The sequence below is a fragment of the Talpa europaea genome (genome assembly GCF_964194135.1).
Source record: "Talpa europaea genome assembly, chromosome: 8".
NCBI classification, from domain to species: Eukaryota; Metazoa; Chordata; class Mammalia; order Eulipotyphla; family Talpidae; genus Talpa; species Talpa europaea.
Genome location: NC_140075.1, coordinates 113,358,999 through 113,378,524, shown reverse-complemented (window position 1 = coordinate 113,378,524; position 19,526 = coordinate 113,358,999). Strand labels below are relative to the sequence as shown.

Below are 19,526 nucleotides of genomic sequence, written 5' to 3'. Positions count from 1 at the left end.
AGCATTTGGGGGGCGAGCTGCAGTTGGTTCTCAGTTCTATGATCTGCATTAGGGTCATCCTGTTTCCTAGCACCGTGACAGCGCTTTCTTGCTCATTGCTCATTCTTGCCGTCCTCAGGCTGTGTACATCATGTGTGTCGTCTCCTGTGTGAGCTTGACTCCACTTCCAGGGGCCAACAGTGCCTCCACACCTCAGCTTTAACAGCACACATGGCGCATGTGGGCAGTCTCCTCCACAGTGTCTGTGGTTCCCCCGTTAGCTATGAGCAGACCCAGAGCAATCTGCCTGCTCCCTGGCCACGTCCCTGCTGTGCCCCATGCTGTGAGGCTCAGGCTCTGCGGTGGCCTGAGTAGTTGTGCCTGCTGTCTCGTTTATTTAGACATCTAAACCTGTAACTTGGATGACAATGTTCTGGACCGTTGTCCAGCTGGTCCGATGTTGTTTATGGATTTATCCTTGAATATCCCAGGCTTTGACCTGTAGTGCAAAAATGTTATTCGACATTCGATCTCTCATGTCTTAAGATGTTTGCATGTGATTTGCATCTCCCCCACAGGAGCGCTTCACTCAGGACACTCAGCCCCACTATATCTACTCACCCCGAGAAATGACTCGTTGGGTGAGGGGCATCTTTGAGGCTCTGAGGCCTCTGGAGACTTTGCCCGTCGAAGGCCTCATCCGGATTTGGGCACACGAAGCCCTCCGTCTCTTCCAAGACAGGTAGTGCTAAAGAGCCAGCAAGCCCCGTGCTCCCTTGCTTTGATTTCTTGGGGTGCTCCGAGTCAGGACCTATGTCAGGCCACGCTGCACCAGCTGTGCTGGCTATGTGCAGGAGCAGAGGACGTGGGGCAGCCTCGTGTCTGGAAATTGATCTCGTCCAGTGTAGCCGGTTGAGCCTGCTCATTGTCCACCACTGGTCACCTTGGGACTTAGCAAGCAAGCCCTTTCACTTCCTGACCTGTCCAGAGCACGGGGTCCCTGCGATGGCCTATGTCAGCTCACAGTGCGTGTGGACGGTTTCCACAGCCAGTATGCCTCTCTTGCTGGGTCCTCATTCTCACCCAAGGCCTGCACTGAGTCTCTGCCTGTGGGCCACGTGCACTTGTGAGCTTGCCTCAAAGCTTTTAGAATTAGTACCGGCTGCCGTGACTCAAAGCACAGTGCCTTTGACGGTCAGTGCTGGTCACGACAGCGCGTAGTAATTCCTTCCCATTAAGTGCTGGCCACTTATTAGAAAAACCCAAAATTTTTTTCCACAAGGAATCTTGAAAGTGATTGACCATTTGGGTAATGAACTATAAAACGATCCCTCCCTGAAGTCAACCTTTTAAAATCAGGACCTTCTCCTCACATTCTTAGGTTCTGTGCAGTCTTTGTCTGTGGTGGAGCCTCACTTTCCTAGCTCTGCCCTGTAAACACATAGGTGTTTACTTTGTGTAGTTTACCACTGAAGTCCTGCTTAGCCTTTCAGGCTCATTTCAGGTGAGAAAAAGTTAAATTTTTGTTGGTTTAACGCTGAACATCAAGTAAATAATAATTTCATCTGATATATGCCACACCGCCACCCCCACTGCAGATCATCTGGGCAAATACATGCTCCACCCCTGAACAAGGTTATATAGAGCAGAGGCCAGAGTCACAGGCAGGGCAGGCCCCTCGCTATAGAGTGAGCATGAGTCTCCCAAGTGACCCCGCAGTGGCCTCGCGTCATCTGAGGTGCAGGTGGTTGGCAGCAGTAAGTCCATCGGCGTTCTCTTGGGCGGACCCAGGGCAGAGAAATACTTGCGTTGGCAGCTGCGCCTCGATCTCCAGGCAGCTTTTCTGGTTCACACTTTCCTGGGTGCTAGAATAGCATGTCGCTGCAAGTGACTCACGCCAGCTCCATGGAGTTCAGTGTCCACGGAGCCCCTGTGGAGAGCTGGGCAGAGAATGCATGGCCCTGGCAGCCCTGGTTTCTCTTGAATTGAGGTTCTGCCACTGTGTAAGCTACAGTCACTCTCCCTTTTTTAATCAGAAGAGAAACTAAGTTGCCATGTCATTTTCAGATTTCCCAGAATAGCAGAGATGTTTTGCTAGAGTCAGTGTAGCACACGTGCTTCTGAATCTGACTGGCTTCAGCAACAGGACATGCTTCACCTGCTTTCTCCGCACCTGGTGTGGCCATGCGCTGTGTCCCAGGGGCCCCTGCCCGCCAGGACAGGGGTGGTCTCACCTCATGGCTTGGCAGGAGTCTTGAAAGCACCATGCCTCTATAGCCACACAACTGTCCCTCCAGCTTCTGTTCCCATAACGCCACCTGAGACGTTTCTACTAAACAAGCTTAGGAACTAGAATCAAACTTCACTTTTTAAGTCAATTGTAATGAACCATTTTTAGAGGAGGATTTCAGATGGCTATAGATTCCTGGAATCTTTCCTTTGTAGAAAATGAATATTTGTGAGGAAGACTAATTCAGCCTTAGGCTAGTTCAGTCCACAACACCCGCAGAACTGGGGGTTTCTCACCACAGCCTTTATCTGGACATGAACACTTTCTTCCTCCCCCAGGCTTGTGGAAGACGAGGAGAGGCGCTGGACTGACGAGAACATTGACATGGTTGCCCTGAAGCACTTCCCAAACATAGACAAAGAGAAGGCGGCAAGCCGGCCCATCTTGTACAGCAACTGGCTGTCAAAGGTTAGTGCTCCCTGCCACTACGGCAGTCCTTTTCATTAGAGCTTGTCCAGTCAGCAGTCCTGTCTTGAAGGGCACTGCCAGTGAAGCTGGGGTTACGTAGGAGTTGTGTGTGGCAGTGGATGGTTGGGGTGGGACCCCAGAGTGTGGCTGGCTGGCTGCCAGCTGTGTGCTGCTCGCCCACAAGAGGGCACTGCAGAGGTGATGAGTTTGTAAGCACAGGAGTCACCACCGCCTGAAGCCAGTTTCAGCTTTGCTTTCAATTCTCACTGAAAACAGGGCAGTTGTGACTGATTTATGTGAAAATGGCTCATGCACAAACATACTAACAGAGGTGACATTTCCAGAGTGGCTGTGAATTGTCCTTTTCTCTGAAAAAGAGAGAAGGACGGGGCTTCCCCGGTGGCGAAGTGGTTGAGCGCTGGGTTGTGTAGCTGCCCGCAGCCTCTGCAGCGCCAGTTCCATACCCGGCTGCTCCCAGGCCACCGGAGGAGGGTCCCACATGGCGCGCAGACCTCTCCTGCCGCCCGCTGCTCCCCTCAGCAGTGTACTTCGGTCCTTCTGCCTGCTCTGCTCCCCGCTCTGGCTCTGGTGAATTCTCTCACCCTCCCGCGCTTCTGACTGTACCCAGTGCTTGTATAAATAAATAAATAGATAAATAAATAAATAAATAAATCTTTAAAAAAAAAAAGAGAGAAAGAAGGACGTTTGAGCAGATCTCACTCTCCATGCATTTCACACACAGGCCCTACTGGTGCCAGGTCTTAAGGGTATCACAGGCCTTTCATTGTCAGCAAGGGCCCGTCAGAGGCAGGACATCATGAGGTAGGTTTTTTTAGGAGGTGCTAGAATTTTCTGTTGCTAGACTCTATATACTCTTTCACTCACAGGCGGCACCTGCCCATGGCTTGCCTTGACACTGTGTATGGCTTCTTGAAGAACAAACATTCCTAACCACAGTCACGGAACAGCTCTTTGTTTAGTTAGGTCTTCTGCGATGTCTTCCAGTGAAGTTCAGTTTGTATCGAAATTTTGCATGTTTTTTAGGTCAAGTTAAATTACACTTTGTTGGTATGTTGTAAATGACATCCGGTAGCATTTAAAAACCACTTAATAAGCATATGTAGAAATGTAATAGACTTTGGTGTAATAACTAAGATGGTTTCATCTTAGTAACTAGGGTCCTACCTTTCTCCCTATAGGATTACATTCCAGTAGATCAAGAAGAGCTGAGGGATTATGTCAAAGCTCGGCTGAAAGTCTTTTACGAGGAGGAACTCGATGTCCCTCTGGTCCTGTTCAATGAGGTGTTAGACCATGTGCTCAGGATTGACCGGTAGGTTCTGTTGTTACGGCCTCGCCGTGTGCTCTGAGTGTGGTTGGGAAGCATGTTCATGCCAGGCCCTGTGCCACGCTCCTGACTGACCCCCGCCTCCAGCCCTGCCAAGTGACTGCCCTCTTCCACCAAGTCTGGCTTAACTGCCCTAGACTTACCCTGCTGCGCAGAATTCCTCTGCTCCTCCTCACACCTTCTGACCGCGTGATCACAGTCCTTTTAGCCTCAGCGGGTCCTGGGACTATCTCGTGTCATCTCAGTAGCTGGAGGCAAGGTCATGTCTTATGATCTTTGTGTCTCCACTGGACTCCAGATAACAATTATTCAAGAGCTGTTTAATGTAGCAAGTTAAAGCATATTCGAAATGTTGTAGACAAAATACTTAAGTAGCTTAGGACATGACTGTCTAAGGGGGTAGAGCCTAAACACCTTCAAAGGTTTCCTTTCTGACAATGTTGTAGAATATTCCGTCAGCCTCAAGGCCACCTGCTTCTGATTGGTGTCAGTGGAGCAGGAAAAACCACCCTCTCGCGCTTCGTGGCCTGGATGAATGGCTTGAGTGTGTACCAGATCAAGGTGAGTTTTGGCCTCACGCTCCCAGCCCCCATGTGGACTCTGGCACGTTGCTCCCTGTGTGGGCCAAGCCTGATGTTCGGCTGCTCCTCTAGGTCCACAGGAAGTACACCGGGGAAGACTTCGACGAGGACCTCCGGACGGTGTTGAGGCGTTCTGGGTGTAAGAATGAGAAGATAGCCTTCATCATGGACGAATCCAACGTGCTGGACTCTGGCTTCCTGGAGCGGATGAACACCCTCCTGGCCAACGGAGAGGTACGACTGGGCACCCTCCCCCTGCGCACTGCACCCCGCAGTCGTGGGCTGTGGGCACCTGCGAGTGACAGTGCCATTTGGCTTCCTAGGTGCCCGGTCTCTTTGAGGGAGACGAGTATGCCACCCTGATGACCCAGTGCAAGGAGGGAGCCCAGAAGGAGGGCCTGATGCTGGACTCGCACGAGGAGCTGTACAAGTGGTTCACCAGCCAGGTCATCCGCAACCTGCACGTCGTCTTCACCATGAACCCCTCCTCGGAGGGGCTCAAGGACCGCGCCGCCACGTCCCCAGCGCTGTTCAATAGGTACCCCCCTCACACGGCTCCTCCCAAGTGCTGCCCTACCCCCAGTAGCTGTTGCAAGACACAGGCCTCTCTTTCAGGTGTGTGTTGAATTGGTTTGGGGATTGGTCCACTGAGGCGCTGTACCAAGTCGGCAAAGAATTCACAAGTAAAATGGACCTGGAGAAGCCCAACTACATCGTACCCGACTACATGCCGGTCGTGTACGACAAGCTGCCACAGCCGCCCACACACCGGGAGGCCATCGTGAACAGCTGCGTGTTTGTGCACCAGACGCTTCACCAGGTAGGTCCCTCGTGACAGCGCGGAAAAGGCGAAACCCACCATCTCAGTAACACTGCTGTTGGCAGACCCTCGCTCTCCCGACCCCACACTTCACCGCTCCTACAGGCAGCTCTCTGCGCCTCACCTGCCTCATTACCTCCATTAATGTCATTTTGCCCAGCCCTTCCATCCCCCACTGCTGGCCTCTGTAAAGAGCCTCTGCTGTTCCCTTCTCGGCCCACTGTGCATCCAGGCCCTTGTTCTCACTGGACTTGGGGTCTAGAAACACTTTCCTCACAGGTCCAGGCCACCGCTCTGCCCTGCCTGGTACGCTGGCGTTGCCTCAGCCTGCACGCAGAAGACTGACATGCCAGTGCCCTGCAGAATCTCTGCTGGCAAGGCGTGTGAGGGCGTGCAGGGGCAGGCCTCCACCTACTGCCAGGCTTGAGACTCTGATAGAAGAGTCCATTGTCTGTTCCCCAAAGGCTTTATAATAACCACTTTGAGATTGGGGTGGTTTTGTGGGCCTCTGTCCTCTTTCTCTCCCCCCACTGCACGTGCAGGCACCCCTGTAGCTTCCGGAATCTAGTTCAGCCTTGGCCTTGCTAATCTCATCCCCCCACTGGCCAGAGGGGACCAGAGTCCCATCTTTTTTGAGGGGCACCTCTGCGGAGGCCACACTCGCCTTCCTCACCTTGGAGGGGTCAGAGAAAAAGTAGGTTTCAGGGGCTTCCTGCAATGTCACATGGTGACCCCGGGGCTGGGTCCGAGCCCCCATGTGCATTGCGATGCCACAGGCAGGGCAGTGGTTAGGGGCTTCTGAGGGTGAATTGCAAGAATGCTCTGAAAAGTGAAGAGATCGGGCTTTCTTCTTTGAAAGGCGAATGCCCGGCTGGCCAAGCGAGGTGGCAGAACCATGGCCATCACGCCCCGCCACTACCTGGACTTCATAAACCACTATGCCAACCTGTTTCACGAGAAGCGCAGTGAGCTGGAAGAGCAGCAGATGCACCTGAACGTGGGACTCAGGAAGATCAAGGAGACCGTCGACCAGGTGCACTGCTGGCACTGGCCTCGCTTGCTGGGGCCTGGGGTGGAGATGACCCTTGCAAGGTAATCTGCTCTCTGATGTGGCTTTTGTCCTTCAGGTGGAAGAGCTGCGTCGTGACCTGAGGATAAAGAGCCAAGAGCTAGAGGTCAAAAATGCGGCCGCCAATGACAAGCTGAAGAAGATGGTGAAAGACCAGCAAGAGGCTGAGAAAAAAAAGGTGCTTTTTTGTTCCAGGGACTGCAGGGGGCTGTGGGGGAAGGGGTGCAGCATGGTGTGAGGGCTGCTGTTCAGGCCTCACACCGCTGGTTAACCAGTGCCCCCAGAGCTGAGTCACCCCTGTCTTCTAGGTCATGAGCCAAGAAATTCAGGAGCAGCTGCATAAGCAGCAGGAAGTCATTGCAGACAAGCAGATGAGTGTGAAAGAGGACCTCGACAAGGTGGAGCCAGCCGTCATCGAGGCCCAGAATGGTATGTGAGTGCTCCCTGGAGGAGCAGTGAGGCTGCAGTGTCGGGGTCCAGCACCCATGTCAGTAAATGAGGCTTTCCTAAGTGCTTAGGGTCACTGTGTTGCCAAAGCCAAGCTCCTTTCTGAAAGCTAGTCTGCTCATCCTAGTTAAACCCTCACGAGGGAAAGCTGGCAAAAGCAGCTTTTACATCAGTACAGTTTTTAAGAATCTGGTCTGGTGGTGATGACGTCAGCATTACAAGCCCAACATGATTTTCACCAACACATGCTGGGACGTTGCAGCACGTCCTGGCCATGCTGTGTAGGGCCAGTTCCAGTGCTGACATCAGCCACTTCTGGGTCCTCACGCGCTGTAGAAGAGCAGCGGCCCTTGCGTCACACGGTCCTCGGTGCCTCTGCCCATGCGCCTTCCTGCCCACCGTGTGTCACTGTTCCAGGTGACCGCGTTACCAGTAGCTTTCCCGTTAACAGCACAAGCTGAATCCAGATGCACCATGCAAACTGCAGAGTGCTGTTCACAGCCGAATTCAGACAGGAATCTGATTTCTCACCTGCTGAGTAATTACTGAACAGGTGCTTGAATCAAGCTTCAGGCTGGAAAACTCCACATTTCCATGTGTGGCAGGCATTGGCCATTTTTTTGCAACTGCTAATTCCATGTCTTTACCAGGCCAAGCACAATGTCTTTGTTGAAAAATTTTAGAAATGTATTATTAAATTTTTTTCCATATTCATGGAGGTAAGGATAAGGTTAAGGAGAAATTGGGTGGCTAAATATCTTGCTGTTTACCCAACTTGTTAGCCACAGAACTTTCATATTTAAAAGATCGGCTATTATATTAAAAAATAAATAAGGAAAAAGTAAAAGATGTGCTATTTAAAGACAGTCCATTTGGGCCTCCCTTCTGGCGGCCCCTCCCCGCTGCCCTTGCTCCTCCGCAGCTGTCAAGTCCATTAAGAAGCAGCACCTGGTGGAGGTGCGCTCCATGGCCAACCCCCCTGCCGCCGTGAAGCTGGCGCTCGAGTCCATCTGCCTGCTGCTGGGGGAGAGCACGGCGGACTGGAAGCAGATCCGCTCCATCATCATGCGGGAGAACTTCATCCCCACCATCGTGAACTTCTCTGCTGAGGAGATCAGGTCAGTGGGGGGTGTGGGGACTGTGGCCAAGGGCCTCTGCTGGCATCTGCTGGGCGGACCAGTGACCGCAGAGTCCTCACACCAGGGCCCACTGTCCCCTGGGGTCAGGCTTATCCCCGTGGCCATCAGCGTGCCAGTTGGGGACTGACCTTTACATTTTAAATTCCTAAGAACTCTGCTTTACTTTGCGCTGCACGCACTTCTAAACAATCCCTCTCTTGCAGTGATGCCATCCGGGAGAAGATGAAGAAAAACTACATGTCCAACCCCAGTTATAACTACGAAATTGTCAATCGGGCTTCCCTGGCCTGCGGCCCTATGGTTAAATGGGCAATCGCACAGGTAACTGCGCGGCCTGGCATTCCTGCACGTGGGGCCCGCCTGTTGGGTCACTCCTGGACAGTGGTGCCAACTTGCCCCCTCAGCTCAACTACGCGGACATGCTGAAGCGGGTGGAGCCCCTGCGCAACGAGCTGCAGAAGCTGGAGGATGACGCCAAGGACAACCAGCAGAAGGCCAACGAGGTGGAGCAGATGATCCGCGACCTGGAGGCCAGCATCGCCCGCTACAAAGAGGAGTACGCAGTGCTGATCTCCGAGGCCCAGGCCATCAAAGCGGACCTGGCTGCTGTTGAAGCAAAAGTAAGATTGTCCTCCCGGGTGCACACTGCCTGCTCCTCTGAGACACCACCGCTGAGTGGTTTGATAGTCGCTCTTTGGCCTTGGCGGGCAGAGCCGAGGGGCGCGCACCTGACCTGTGCTGCGTGTGCTCCGTGCCTCCTTGCGAGCAGCTCTGGGGGCCCCCACTGCCTGCATGCCAGGGTGTGAATTAGGACACACCCAAGCTGGGCCTCCAAAGCCACTGACCCCTGTAGCCAGCTTGTCCCACCTTAAGCTCCTGTTCAGGCCCCTACCACTGCCGCCCCCTCGGTCACACGCACGCCTCTTGGATCAGCCTCAGTCTCCCGCCACTGGTGCTGCCTCCTGTCGCATCCTTCACCCCACTGTTCCTCTTCCCTGCAGCTTCTCCTTACTGCCCCCTGTTCACACACAGTCGAGTCTGCGCTTCCTTCAGCCTGACTGTTCTAAGGTTTACTTGTCCTCCGTCACCTGTGTTCCGGGTCCTGCCCATGATCGTAAACAACTGGGGCGCTTCTGTTTCTAGCCCAGCCAGACCCTGCCCCAGCTCGTGCTTCCAGTGTCTGTCCTGGAAGCGCTGCCCAGCCTCTGAGCGCCGTCTGGCCTTCCTCATAGGTGAACAGGAGCACCGCCCTTCTGAAGAGCCTGTCTGCGGAACGGGAGCGGTGGGAGAAAACAAGTGAGACTTTCAAAAACCAGATGTCCACCATCGCCGGGGACTGCCTCTTGTCGGCCGCGTTCATCGCTTACGCGGGCTACTTTGACCAGCAGATGCGCCAGAACTTGTTCACCACCTGGTCCCATCACCTGCAGCAGGCCAACATCCAGGTACCCTCCAAGGCTCCAAACCGCGCGTGGACATGTGGGCCGGAGTTGCCGGCGCCCAGCAGCCCTCCCTTGTGCTGCCTATGGCTCTGCAGAGGGAGGGTAACGCCCTGGCCTTTCAGTTCCGCACAGACATTGCCAGGACGGAGTACTTGTCCAATGCCGACGAGCGCCTGCGGTGGCAAGCCAGCTCCCTGCCCGCAGACGACCTGTGCACGGAGAACGCCATCATGCTGAAGCGGTTCAACAGGTGCGTCCTGCACGGGGCAAGGGGCCAGTGTCCGGGTGCTCCAAGCCAGCGGCCCCACTTTGTTCAAAACACTTTGATCTGCGACCTGACCAAGACTGGGAAAGGGCACACAATGCTGCCCGCCTGGGACTCGCCACTGGTCAGGGCACACGGGGACCATGCGTCCCCATTGACAGACTCAAGGCCGGAGTAAGACAGACGTTTTTCAGACCTGAAAGCAGAGTTGAGGGGAAATTGCTGCCGGCTTTTCTAAGGAGCCAGGGCAGCAGGATGTGGCACGGACAGTAAGGTGGCTGCAGGTGGCGGGAGTGGTGCTGACCTGTGACCAAGGTTGCCCCCTTAGGGCTTGACTCTCCTCAGGAGCAGCTCTGAAATCCAAAGGTGTTTCCTGTCTTCATTCAAAAACCCTATCCCTAGATTTGTTTTGGTCCCCATAAACACCGTGAATTTCTTTTTTTTTTTTTTTAATGTTACTTTAACAACACTGTATACACTTCACGTGCCTGTTGGCATCTGTCTGTCCTGTGCTTCTGCCCATTTTTGACTGGGCGTTGCGCTGAGCTATAGTGCACTCTGGGCTGTCCGCCATCTGTCAGGTGTGTGTGTCTGCAAACACCCCACTCAGCAAGTGGGTATTTGAGTGACACCCTCTTTTGCTGTGCAGAACCTTTTTACTTTGAACCTTTGAATCATCGTGGCACCCATGTCCCAGGGACAGTGTGGGAGGCTCCACTAGGTGTCATCCTTGACGCCCAAGCCCTGGGGTCCCAGAGCATGTGTCCAGGTGGTGCTGCTCCCTGTGCAGAGTTGGGCTTGTCCAGTGGGAGCTGTGCTTGCTGCAGGTATTACTCAGCAGCTGCCTGGCACATAGGTGACGTGTCCAACCACACATGAAGGTAGAGTGTGTGCCCGCTGACGGCTGGGAACCCCTCAGCTGGGCCGGTTAACAAATGGCCTTGGGTCACCACCTGAGAGCCAGGGGCCCTTTGGAGCCCTGCAGAGGGCGCTGCGACAGCCAGAGGAAAGCAGATGCCGGCAAATGTGGGGTGTGCCCCCCAGGCCACGTGTATGTTTCACATGTGCCCAGAAATGGAGACAGCACCCACCTGGGGCTACTCTAGTGACCAGAGCATTATGGGGGAGGGGCTTCTTTTTTGATCTGTGTCCAGTTTCACCCAGTCTTAAGTTTTAAATTTTTTTAACGGTAGCTCTGGACAACAGCTGGTTATATTTCCATACCTCTGGTTCCTCATTTGTGGAAGGGATCTATAGCAGTGCCTCCCACTGGGCTGTTGAGAGGAAGAAGTGACATTGAGTTACTTTCTCTCCGGTGCTGCTGCAGGGCAGGTGGTGAAACCCCCCGTCCAGGGGTGGCGCTCTAGATGGACGCACATACGCGCATGGCAGTTGCCTTGGCAGCACACGCTTAGTGCTGGGAGGAAGCGCACAGGAAGCTAAGCACTGCTGGCCCCAGAGTCCATTCCTAGAGCGGCCTGTGACAGGGCTGCCTCACCACAGATGCGCTCCTGGGAGGCTCTTGGCACTTGGAGACTGGGAACCGTGCCTGCGTGGGGGGCAGCTTCCTGCTCTCCCAGGCTCCAGGGCTGGGCCCGGGTGCCTCAGCCCGCTCCTCCGCCTTCCCTGCAGGTACCCGCTTATCATCGACCCCTCCGGGCAGGCCACCGAGTTCATCATGAATGAGTACAAGGACCGCAAGATCACACGCACCAGCTTTCTGGACGATGCCTTCCGGAAGAACCTGGAGAGCGCCCTGCGCTTCGGGAACCCCCTCCTGGTCCAGGTGCGCATGTGGCCCCCAGTGCACTTGCAAGGGCTGCTTGGGATTGTTCACACACGGCTGATGTGGAATAAGGCTAGGCGTACCACAGAAACTGGCCATCCCGATTTTAGAGCAAGGAAAAGGCTTTGAGGTAGTTCTATAAAAAGTGAACCCAATGAGCACAGCGTAAGCACCAGTTCACCTCATGTCCAGGGCCACTCTCGCAGGTGGCTGTGCCGGGGCCTGAGCTGCAGTCAGCACCACGTGTAGCCCATGGCTGCTGCCTGACGGTGTGGGTCGGGGTGTCTAGGTTTGTCGGGAGTGCAGTGTCACCATCAGCACAGTGTTGCTGAGGCCAAACACTGCAAGGCTGAATCTCGGGCTCCGCATGTGTGCAGGATGTGGAGAGCTACGACCCGGTCTTGAATCCGGTGCTGAACCGCGAGGTCCGGCGCACAGGGGGCCGGGTGCTTATCACCCTCGGGGACCAGGACATAGACTTGTCACCGTCGTTTGTCATCTTCCTGTCCACCCGGGACCCAACGGTAAGTGCGGGGCCTGCTGCGTGGATGCGTGGTACAGCCACGGAGGCACAGAGGGGACAGGCTGACTTCCCAAGGCCCTTGGCAGGTTGAGTTCCCACCGGACCTCTGTTCCCGGGTCACTTTTGTCAACTTCACGGTCACCCGTAGCAGCTTACAGAGCCAGTGCCTGAATGAGGTGCTCAAAGCAGAAAGGCCCGATGTGGACGAGAAACGCTCTGATCTTCTCAAGCTCCAAGGTAAGTTCCAGGCAGGCAACTTCTGTAGGCTCACGGGCCGGGAGGCGGGGCCTTTGAGGGTGCAGCCGGCCAGGTTGTGCAGGCGCCCCAGTGACCCTGGGCCTTTGTCCTTCAAGGGGAGTTCCAGCTCCGGCTGCGCCAGCTGGAAAAATCTCTGCTGCAAGCCCTGAACGAGGTGAAGGGGCGCATCCTAGATGACGACACCATCATCACTACGCTGGAGAACCTCAAGAGAGAGGCGGCCGAGGTGACGCGCAAGGTGGAGGAGACCGACATCGTGATGCAGGAGGTGGAAACCGTATCCCAGCAGTACCTGCCACTCTCCACCGCCTGCAGTAGCATCTACTTCACCATGGAGTCTCTGAAGCAGGTGGGCCCTCCCCCTCCCTGGGGCCCAGAGCCCAGCCGGGGCCTGTGCCCACCTCACACCCCCTCTGCCTCTTCAGATCCACTTCCTGTACCAGTACTCCCTCCAGTTCTTCCTGGACATCTACCACAATGTCCTATACGAGAACCCAAACCTGAAGGGCGTCACCGACCACACACAGCGACTCTGCATCATCACGAAGGACCTCTTCCAGGTACAGTGGGGCCTGCGCCCATGCCCGGAGGGAGCAGCCCCGGCGAGTTCCTGGGGGTCAGCGGCGTCTCCTGTCTTTGTCCCCAGGTGGCGTTCAACCGGGTGGCGCGAGGCATGCTACACCAGGACCACATCACCTTTGCCATGCTGCTCGCCAGGATCAAGCTCAAGGGCACGGTCGGGTAAGGCCAGCCACCCCCTCCTTCCACTGAGCGCCATTGCGCTCCCCTCCCCTCCAAACCCACTGCCATGAGCACTGTGGGACCATGAGCTTTCATTAGAGCTCTGGTGACGGTGAGGGATGACCAAAGAGACCTTCTCTAACCCGTGGCCTCCTTCCTAGCGAGCCCACCTACGATGCTGAATTCCAGCACTTCTTGAGGGGGAAGGAAATCGTCTTGACTGCTGGCTCGACCCCCAAGGTCCAGGGCCTGACCGTTGAGCAGGCTGAAGCAGTGGTGAGGCTGAGCTGTCTCCCTGCGTTTAAGGATCTGATCGCAAAGGTTCAGGCAGATGACGTAAGTATCCAAACACTCCTGGTATAAAGTTGGCCTTCCTCAGGAAATTGGCAACAAGGAGTAGAAGTTGTGTGTCGTGTTTGTCACTCTCAAGTCACATCCACCCTCTCTGCCCCCTGCACCATGGTGATGCTGTCCCTCTTGTCTCCTCAGCAATTTGGCATCTGGCTGGACAGCAGCTCCCCAGAGCAGACGGTGCCCTACCTCTGGAGCGAGGACACCCCTGCCAGTAAGCCCACCAGCGCCCCTGGCATCCTGTGCCCCCGGGTGAGGGTGGGCTCTGCTGCCTGAGAAAATGTACATGTCCCCCAGATCACAAGCTGCCAGCCTACAGATAAGTTCAGTGTTGCAATGCCAGGCGTTGGCTTGGAAGCGGGAGAGCAGCAAAGTTGTAATCCAAGACCAGAGAGGGTGGGGTTGTCCCTTGCCCAACACCAGGGCAAACTGGCTGTTTCTGCGTGCATCACTGAGGCCCAGGCAGTGGGGGAGGCGTGCTCCCAGCTCCCATAGAGAGGCCTGGGAGGCATGTGATGTCATAGGAGGGCTCGCAGAAGACACAGGAGGTGGTCACCGTTCTCCTGGGTGACCTGGGCAGAGAGCAACAGAGCTGCGGTGTGGTTTCTGAGGACTTGGACTCTGGAGACTTTGCAAAGCCAGGTTGTGGCATGAACAGTCCAGTGGGGGCATCTCAGGGTCTGCTTCACCGGCCACCAACCCTTCTCGGCCCCCTTGCAGCACCCATCGGACAAGCCATTCACCGCCTGCTCCTGATTCAGGCCTTCCGGCCCGACCGCCTGCTAGCCATGGCCCACATGTTTGTTTCAACGAACCTCGGGGAGTCCTTCATGTCCATCATGGAGCAGCCGCTGGACCTGACCCACATCGTGGACACAGAGGTACTGCGCTGGACCCCGCAGACGCCCAGCCGCAAGCTCCAAAGGCCAAGTGCCTGCTGTAGACTCGGCCCTTGCCAACTGCCAGCACACCGCTGCAGGCCTTCCCCCTGGGGCGTGCCATGTGAGGCACGGAACTGAGCCCTGTCTCCTCCCACCTCAGGTGAAGCCAAACACACCTGTGTTGATGTGTTCTGTGCCTGGTTATGACGCCAGCGGGCACGTGGAAGACCTGGCAGCGGAGCAGAACACTCAGATCACCTCGATTGCCATCGGTAAGTGGCTGGTCTGTCCGGTGGGCTGAAGCCCCACAGGACTCGTGGGCACAGACCCCCTGAGACCACCATGCTGACACTGAGCTTTCTGGCACCAGGCTCGGCAGAAGGCTTCAACCAAGCAGATAAGGCCATCAATACCGCTGTGAAGTCCGGCAGGTAGGCCTGTGTGTCTTAGAAAGCCCAGTCCCTGCGGACTCAGGCCAGAGGCCTGCAGCGTCGCTGTGGCTTTGCCTATGCAGGTGGGTGATGCTGAAGAACGTGCACCTGGCCCCGGGGTGGCTGATGCAGCTGGAAAAGAAGCTGCACTCCCTGCAGCCGCACGCCTGCTTCAGACTCTTCCTCACAATGGAGATTAACCCCAAGGTGGGCAGCGGGCACGAGATGTTGATGTTAGGGCTGGTGTGGCAGCTGTTGGAGGGGGGCGTGCTGAAGCAGAGTGACGGGACCCTGTCCCCCACAGGTGCCCGTGAACTTGCTCCGCGCAGGCCGCATTTTCGTGTTCGAGCCGCCCCCTGGGGTGAAGGCCAACATGCTGAGGACCTTCAGCAGCATCCCCGTCTCACGCATCTGCAAGGTAAGGAAGGCCTCCTCCTGGGGTCTGGGGCCACCATAGAGGGGGCCACGACCTCCCCAGAGGCCAGTGTCTGCTCTAGCCTCTGACCCCACTTGCACAAGCCCTGTGGCGGGCCCTATTCCTGAGAGGGATGGCGGCATGGGGTTTGGCTACAGTGGGTGATGGTCAGGCTCCCACAGGAGCAGACGCCCCACTCTCGCTGGAACCTCGGTCATCCTCCCAGACGCCTGGGAACCGGAGGCCACACTGTGTGCCCCGGGCACTGAGCAGAGGCTGAGGCTGGCAGCAGGGGTGGAAGGGCGTGGCGGGCACTCCCATTTCTGCCATGAGCCATCTTTTCTGATGTTCTTAGAAATTTCGTTTTTAGTGTAGTTTTCTGTGAACTGAATAGCAGCAATACCCACCTTGGCGCCTGCCCGGCTGCTCCCTGGTCAGGCAGGCCAGGCTCGGTACGTGATTGGCTCCGCTCAGAACTTCAATTTCAATGCGGGGTCCACACCTCCCTCGCCCCCAACGTGATGCTTGCTGCCCTGGTGACTCTGCCCTCTGATCCCGTGCAGTCTCCCAACGAACGCGCCCGCTTGTACTTCCTGCTGGCCTGGTTCCACGCCATCATCCAGGAGCGTCTGCGTTACGCACCCCTGGGGTGGTCCAAGAAGTACGAGTTTGGGGAGTCTGACCTGCGGTCGGCCTGCGACACAGTGGACACCTGGCTGGACGACACAGCGAAGGTGCGTGCAGCTGCACCCAGGAGGGTGGGTGCTGGCTCCACCTGCCCAGCAGGTGGTGGGGTCCTGCCCTCTAAGAGCTGCCCCTCCCGCCCCTGACTGCTCTTCCCCCCAGGGAAGGCAGAACATCTCTCCAGACAAGATCCCCTGGTCAGCCCTAAAGACGCTGATGGCCCAGTCTATCTACGGTGGCCGTGTGGACAACGAGTTCGACCAGCGCCTGCTCAGCACCTTCCTGGAGCGCCTCTTCACCACCAAGAGCTTCGACAGCGAGTTCAAGCTGGCCTGCAAGGTGGACGGGCACAAAGACATCCAGATGCCGGATGGCATCAGGTGGGGCCTGCTGCCCGTGACAACCTGGTTCGGGACGCTGGGCCATGGGGCGATACCCGTGACGCATTTCCTGGTGCTGGTTTTCCAGGCGAGAAGAGTTCGTGCAGTGGGTGGAGCTGCTCCCTGACACCCAGACGCCCTCCTGGCTGGGCCTGCCCAACAATGCCGAGCGAGTCCTCCTCACCACCCAGGGTGGGTGCGCGCCTGGCCCCTGGGCACCTCCCCTCCCTGGACACCATGGTGGGGGGGGCGGGCAGAGAACATATTTAGCCTGGGGGTGTCTTTTCTGTGCCAGAAGCTAAGTTTTTGGCCAAAGGCTTCATATTTTTAAGTGACTTGCAGCCTCTGGCGCCGGCTGTGGGGGTGTGGGGATGTGAGACTGAGGCCTGGTGGGCACTGAGGGGTGGGCAGAGCCAGCAGCTCTCAGGGCAGCTCCTGCCCACCGGCTCTTCCGCCTCGCTCTTGGGCTTCACAGTGGCCTCCAAGTGAGGAGGAAGTGGCTTCTCCGGCCGGCAGCTCCTCTGGGCGCCTCCCCACACTTCTGACTAAACTGTTTCCTGTGCTTCTGAGCGTGTCCCATGTCCCTCGGGACACCTTTAACCTGTCAGCATGTCGCGTGGCCTTTACATTCAAGTTTTCTGGTCCCCACCCCCTGTGGCACCCAGGCGTGGACATGATCAGTAAGATGCTGAAGATGCAGATGCTGGAGGACGAGGACGACCTGGCCTACGCCGAGACAGAGAAGAAGGCCCGGACGGACTCCACATCCGACGGCCGCCCCACCTGGATGAGGACGCTGCACACCACCGCCTCCAACTGGCTGCACCTCATCCCCCAGACGCTCAGCCACCTCAAGCGGACGGTGGAGAACATCAAGGTACGGTGGGGGAGTGGGGGGGAGCCAGGCAGAACACAGTGCACCTGCAGCAGTCAGAGGGTCGTGCCTGGGGCCGGCCCATGTGAGCCAGACTGATGAAAGCCCCTGCCCGCAGAGACTGCCCAGAGCTGCCCTCGGGCTGGGCCAGGCGGGCTGTGAGGGGCAGCCCTGAAGGCCAAGTGCCTTCTTCTGACCGGGGGCCTTCTCCCTTCTCTCAACAACCGCAGGACCCTCTATTCAGATTCTTCGAGAGGGAAGTGAAGATGGGTGCTAAGCTCCTGCAGGATGTGCGCCAGGACCTCGCGGACGTCGTGCAAGTGTGTGAGGGGAAGAAGAAACAGACCAACTACCTGCGCACGCTCATCAACGAGCTGGTGAAAGGTGTGGCGCTTGGCGGGTGGGGCGGCCACGTCCTCCTGCACAGAGCAGGATGTGGGCAGGCCTGGAGGTGCTGTTCCTGTAGTTCGGGTAGGGCAGGGGGGCAGGTAGGAAGGGCTGGGGAACCTGTGTCCGCCATCAGCCTGCTGTGCCACAGTTGGTGGCTGCATCCTCAGCATCACCCACACCCGCCTGGGCATAGCATGTGGGGCCGGGCCAGCGGAGGCCTGTCCCCCGTCCTGGTGGGGACTGGCCATGATTGAGACCGGGTCTTCCCTGCTCGCAGGCATCTTGCCTCGAAGCTGGTCCCACTACACGGTGCCCGCTGGCATGACCGTCATCCAGTGGGTGGCCGACTTCAGTGAGAGGATCAAGCAGCTACAGAACATCTCACAGGCGGCAGCGTCAGGTGGCGCCAAGGAGCTGAAGGTGCGAGGCCAGGGGCAGGGGAGCTGTCCGGGGCTTGGGGGCCAGGGTGGGGGACAAGCCCAGCCCAGGGTCGGCGGAGGCAGGTGGGCTCCCTCATGCAGGCCGCTTCCTCCCTCAGAACATCCACGTGTGCCTGGGGGGCCTGTTTGTGCCTGAGGCCTACATCACAGCCACGAGGCAGTACGTGGCCCAGGCCAACAGCTGGTCCCTGGAGGAGCTCTGCCTGGAGGTCAATGTTACCACCTCCCAGAACACCACCCTCGACGCCTGCAGCTTCGGAGTCACAGGTGAGGAGGGTCACAGCAGGGCTGCCCTGGCCTCTGGCCTGCCCCCGGGGCCTGCCCTCGGGGGCCAGGGGGTGCCCACAGAGCTGGGGGGGGGCACCGAGCCAGTGCTTGGTGGGCCGTCTGCGTCCAGCGCTGGGCTTCTCCCCCAGGTCTGAAGCTGCAGGGGGCCACGTGCACCAACAACAAGCTGTCGCTCTCCAACGCCATCTCCACCGTCCTCCCGCTGACGCAGCTGCGCTGGGTCAAGCAGACTAACGCTGAGAAAAAGGCGAACGTGGTGAGTGGCTGCCCCCTCCCGGCTCTCACCCCTCCCCTTCCCTCTCAGGGCCCCCTGTGAGGCAAGCCCCCCACACACACTCCCCACCAGCCTTCCCTCCAGATCACCAGCCAGCTCTCGCCCTTCCCCAGGTGACCCTGCCTGTGTACCTGAACTTCACCCGGGCCGACCTCATCTTCACGGTCGACTTCGAAATCGCCACCAAGGAAGACCCACGCAGCTTCTACGAACGTGGCGTGGCCGTCCTCTGCACCGAGTGAGCTGGCCCGGCCGTGTCTGACGCGTGGTCACAGTGCACCAGATGGCATGGCCGGTCTGAGGCGGGAGGGAACGAGGGAAGCCCGAGGGTGGGCAGCGCGGCCCAGCTGACACGGGAATAAAACACTACGCACGAGCCGGCTCTGCTCTTCTGTCCCAGAGGTCGCGCCGGAAGCCCTGTACCCGCAGAGCGGCTGCGCGCTCCACACCATTTGGAACTTGGATCCATCCCATGACCCCCGAGGCCTGGCCGGGATCCAGGGTGGAGGCTGGGGAGCTTTCCTGTCATGCTGGGGGATGGCGGGCTCACCCTAGCCCCCACATCCACCGCCACCACCCGTCCCGCCGTGTCCCTGGCACATTCACACCCAGTTCTGGGGCAGCTGGTGGAGTGACCGCTGTCCACTCAGACGTGAACAGCGCGTCCCCAGCCAGCCTACCCCTGCCCAGAGGCACTGCCCCTGGCTGGGACAGGCACACATGAGGGCCAGACTTGGGGAGCAGGGCACCTGCCTGGGATGATGCTGGTTTACTGCAGCCACCGCTCGCTCTGGGAGCTCCTTCCCACCTGATTCTGGAGTGTCCATCGGGGTCCCCAGGTGGCCGGGCTGCAGCCCACACCTGAAGACTGGGGCCCGCTCTTTTTTTTTTTTTAATTCACCTGTTGAGATTTATTTTTATTTCTGCATACAAGACTGGGGTGTAGGCCAGAGATGCTGGGGTGGGGGGGTGAGAGGATTCACCAGAGACAGAGCAGTGAGCAGAACAGACGGATCCACTGA

General features: G+C 57.4%; 1 protein-coding gene across 1 annotated transcript in view; it reads left to right on the top strand.

Annotated features, from left to right (window-relative positions):
• Positions 1-18,872, top strand: part of DYNC1H1 (dynein cytoplasmic 1 heavy chain 1) — a gene marked incomplete at its 5' end in the record, with an annotated part of 61,360 nt that extends 42,488 nt beyond the window's left edge. The window contains 37 exons of the mRNA XM_084239855.1: positions 558-721; positions 2,548-2,677; positions 3,877-4,010; positions 4,472-4,586; positions 4,679-4,840; positions 4,930-5,144; positions 5,222-5,426; positions 6,286-6,459; positions 6,554-6,673; positions 6,804-6,924; positions 7,865-8,060; positions 8,285-8,402; positions 8,486-8,701; positions 9,314-9,526; positions 9,646-9,773; positions 11,421-11,574; positions 11,952-12,098; positions 12,184-12,334; positions 12,451-12,704; positions 12,781-12,915; positions 13,002-13,096; positions 13,258-13,432; positions 13,586-13,661; positions 14,168-14,328; positions 14,489-14,600; positions 14,699-14,759; positions 14,843-14,966; positions 15,064-15,177; positions 15,738-15,908; positions 16,021-16,238; positions 16,327-16,430; positions 16,904-17,115; positions 17,343-17,496; positions 17,780-17,922; positions 18,041-18,209; positions 18,359-18,486; positions 18,618-18,872. Coding sequence (XP_084095981.1) covers positions 558-721; positions 2,548-2,677; positions 3,877-4,010; positions 4,472-4,586; positions 4,679-4,840; positions 4,930-5,144; positions 5,222-5,426; positions 6,286-6,459; positions 6,554-6,673; positions 6,804-6,924; positions 7,865-8,060; positions 8,285-8,402; positions 8,486-8,701; positions 9,314-9,526; positions 9,646-9,773; positions 11,421-11,574; positions 11,952-12,098; positions 12,184-12,334; positions 12,451-12,704; positions 12,781-12,915; positions 13,002-13,096; positions 13,258-13,432; positions 13,586-13,661; positions 14,168-14,328; positions 14,489-14,600; positions 14,699-14,759; positions 14,843-14,966; positions 15,064-15,177; positions 15,738-15,908; positions 16,021-16,238; positions 16,327-16,430; positions 16,904-17,115; positions 17,343-17,496; positions 17,780-17,922; positions 18,041-18,209; positions 18,359-18,486; positions 18,618-18,746 — 5,598 coding nt within the window. The 3' untranslated portion in view covers positions 18,747-18,872. The remainder of the gene's footprint in view (positions 1-557; positions 722-2,547; positions 2,678-3,876; positions 4,011-4,471; positions 4,587-4,678; positions 4,841-4,929; positions 5,145-5,221; positions 5,427-6,285; positions 6,460-6,553; positions 6,674-6,803; positions 6,925-7,864; positions 8,061-8,284; positions 8,403-8,485; positions 8,702-9,313; positions 9,527-9,645; positions 9,774-11,420; positions 11,575-11,951; positions 12,099-12,183; positions 12,335-12,450; positions 12,705-12,780; positions 12,916-13,001; positions 13,097-13,257; positions 13,433-13,585; positions 13,662-14,167; positions 14,329-14,488; positions 14,601-14,698; positions 14,760-14,842; positions 14,967-15,063; positions 15,178-15,737; positions 15,909-16,020; positions 16,239-16,326; positions 16,431-16,903; positions 17,116-17,342; positions 17,497-17,779; positions 17,923-18,040; positions 18,210-18,358; positions 18,487-18,617) is intronic.
• Positions 18,873-19,526: the final 654 nt, after the last annotated feature.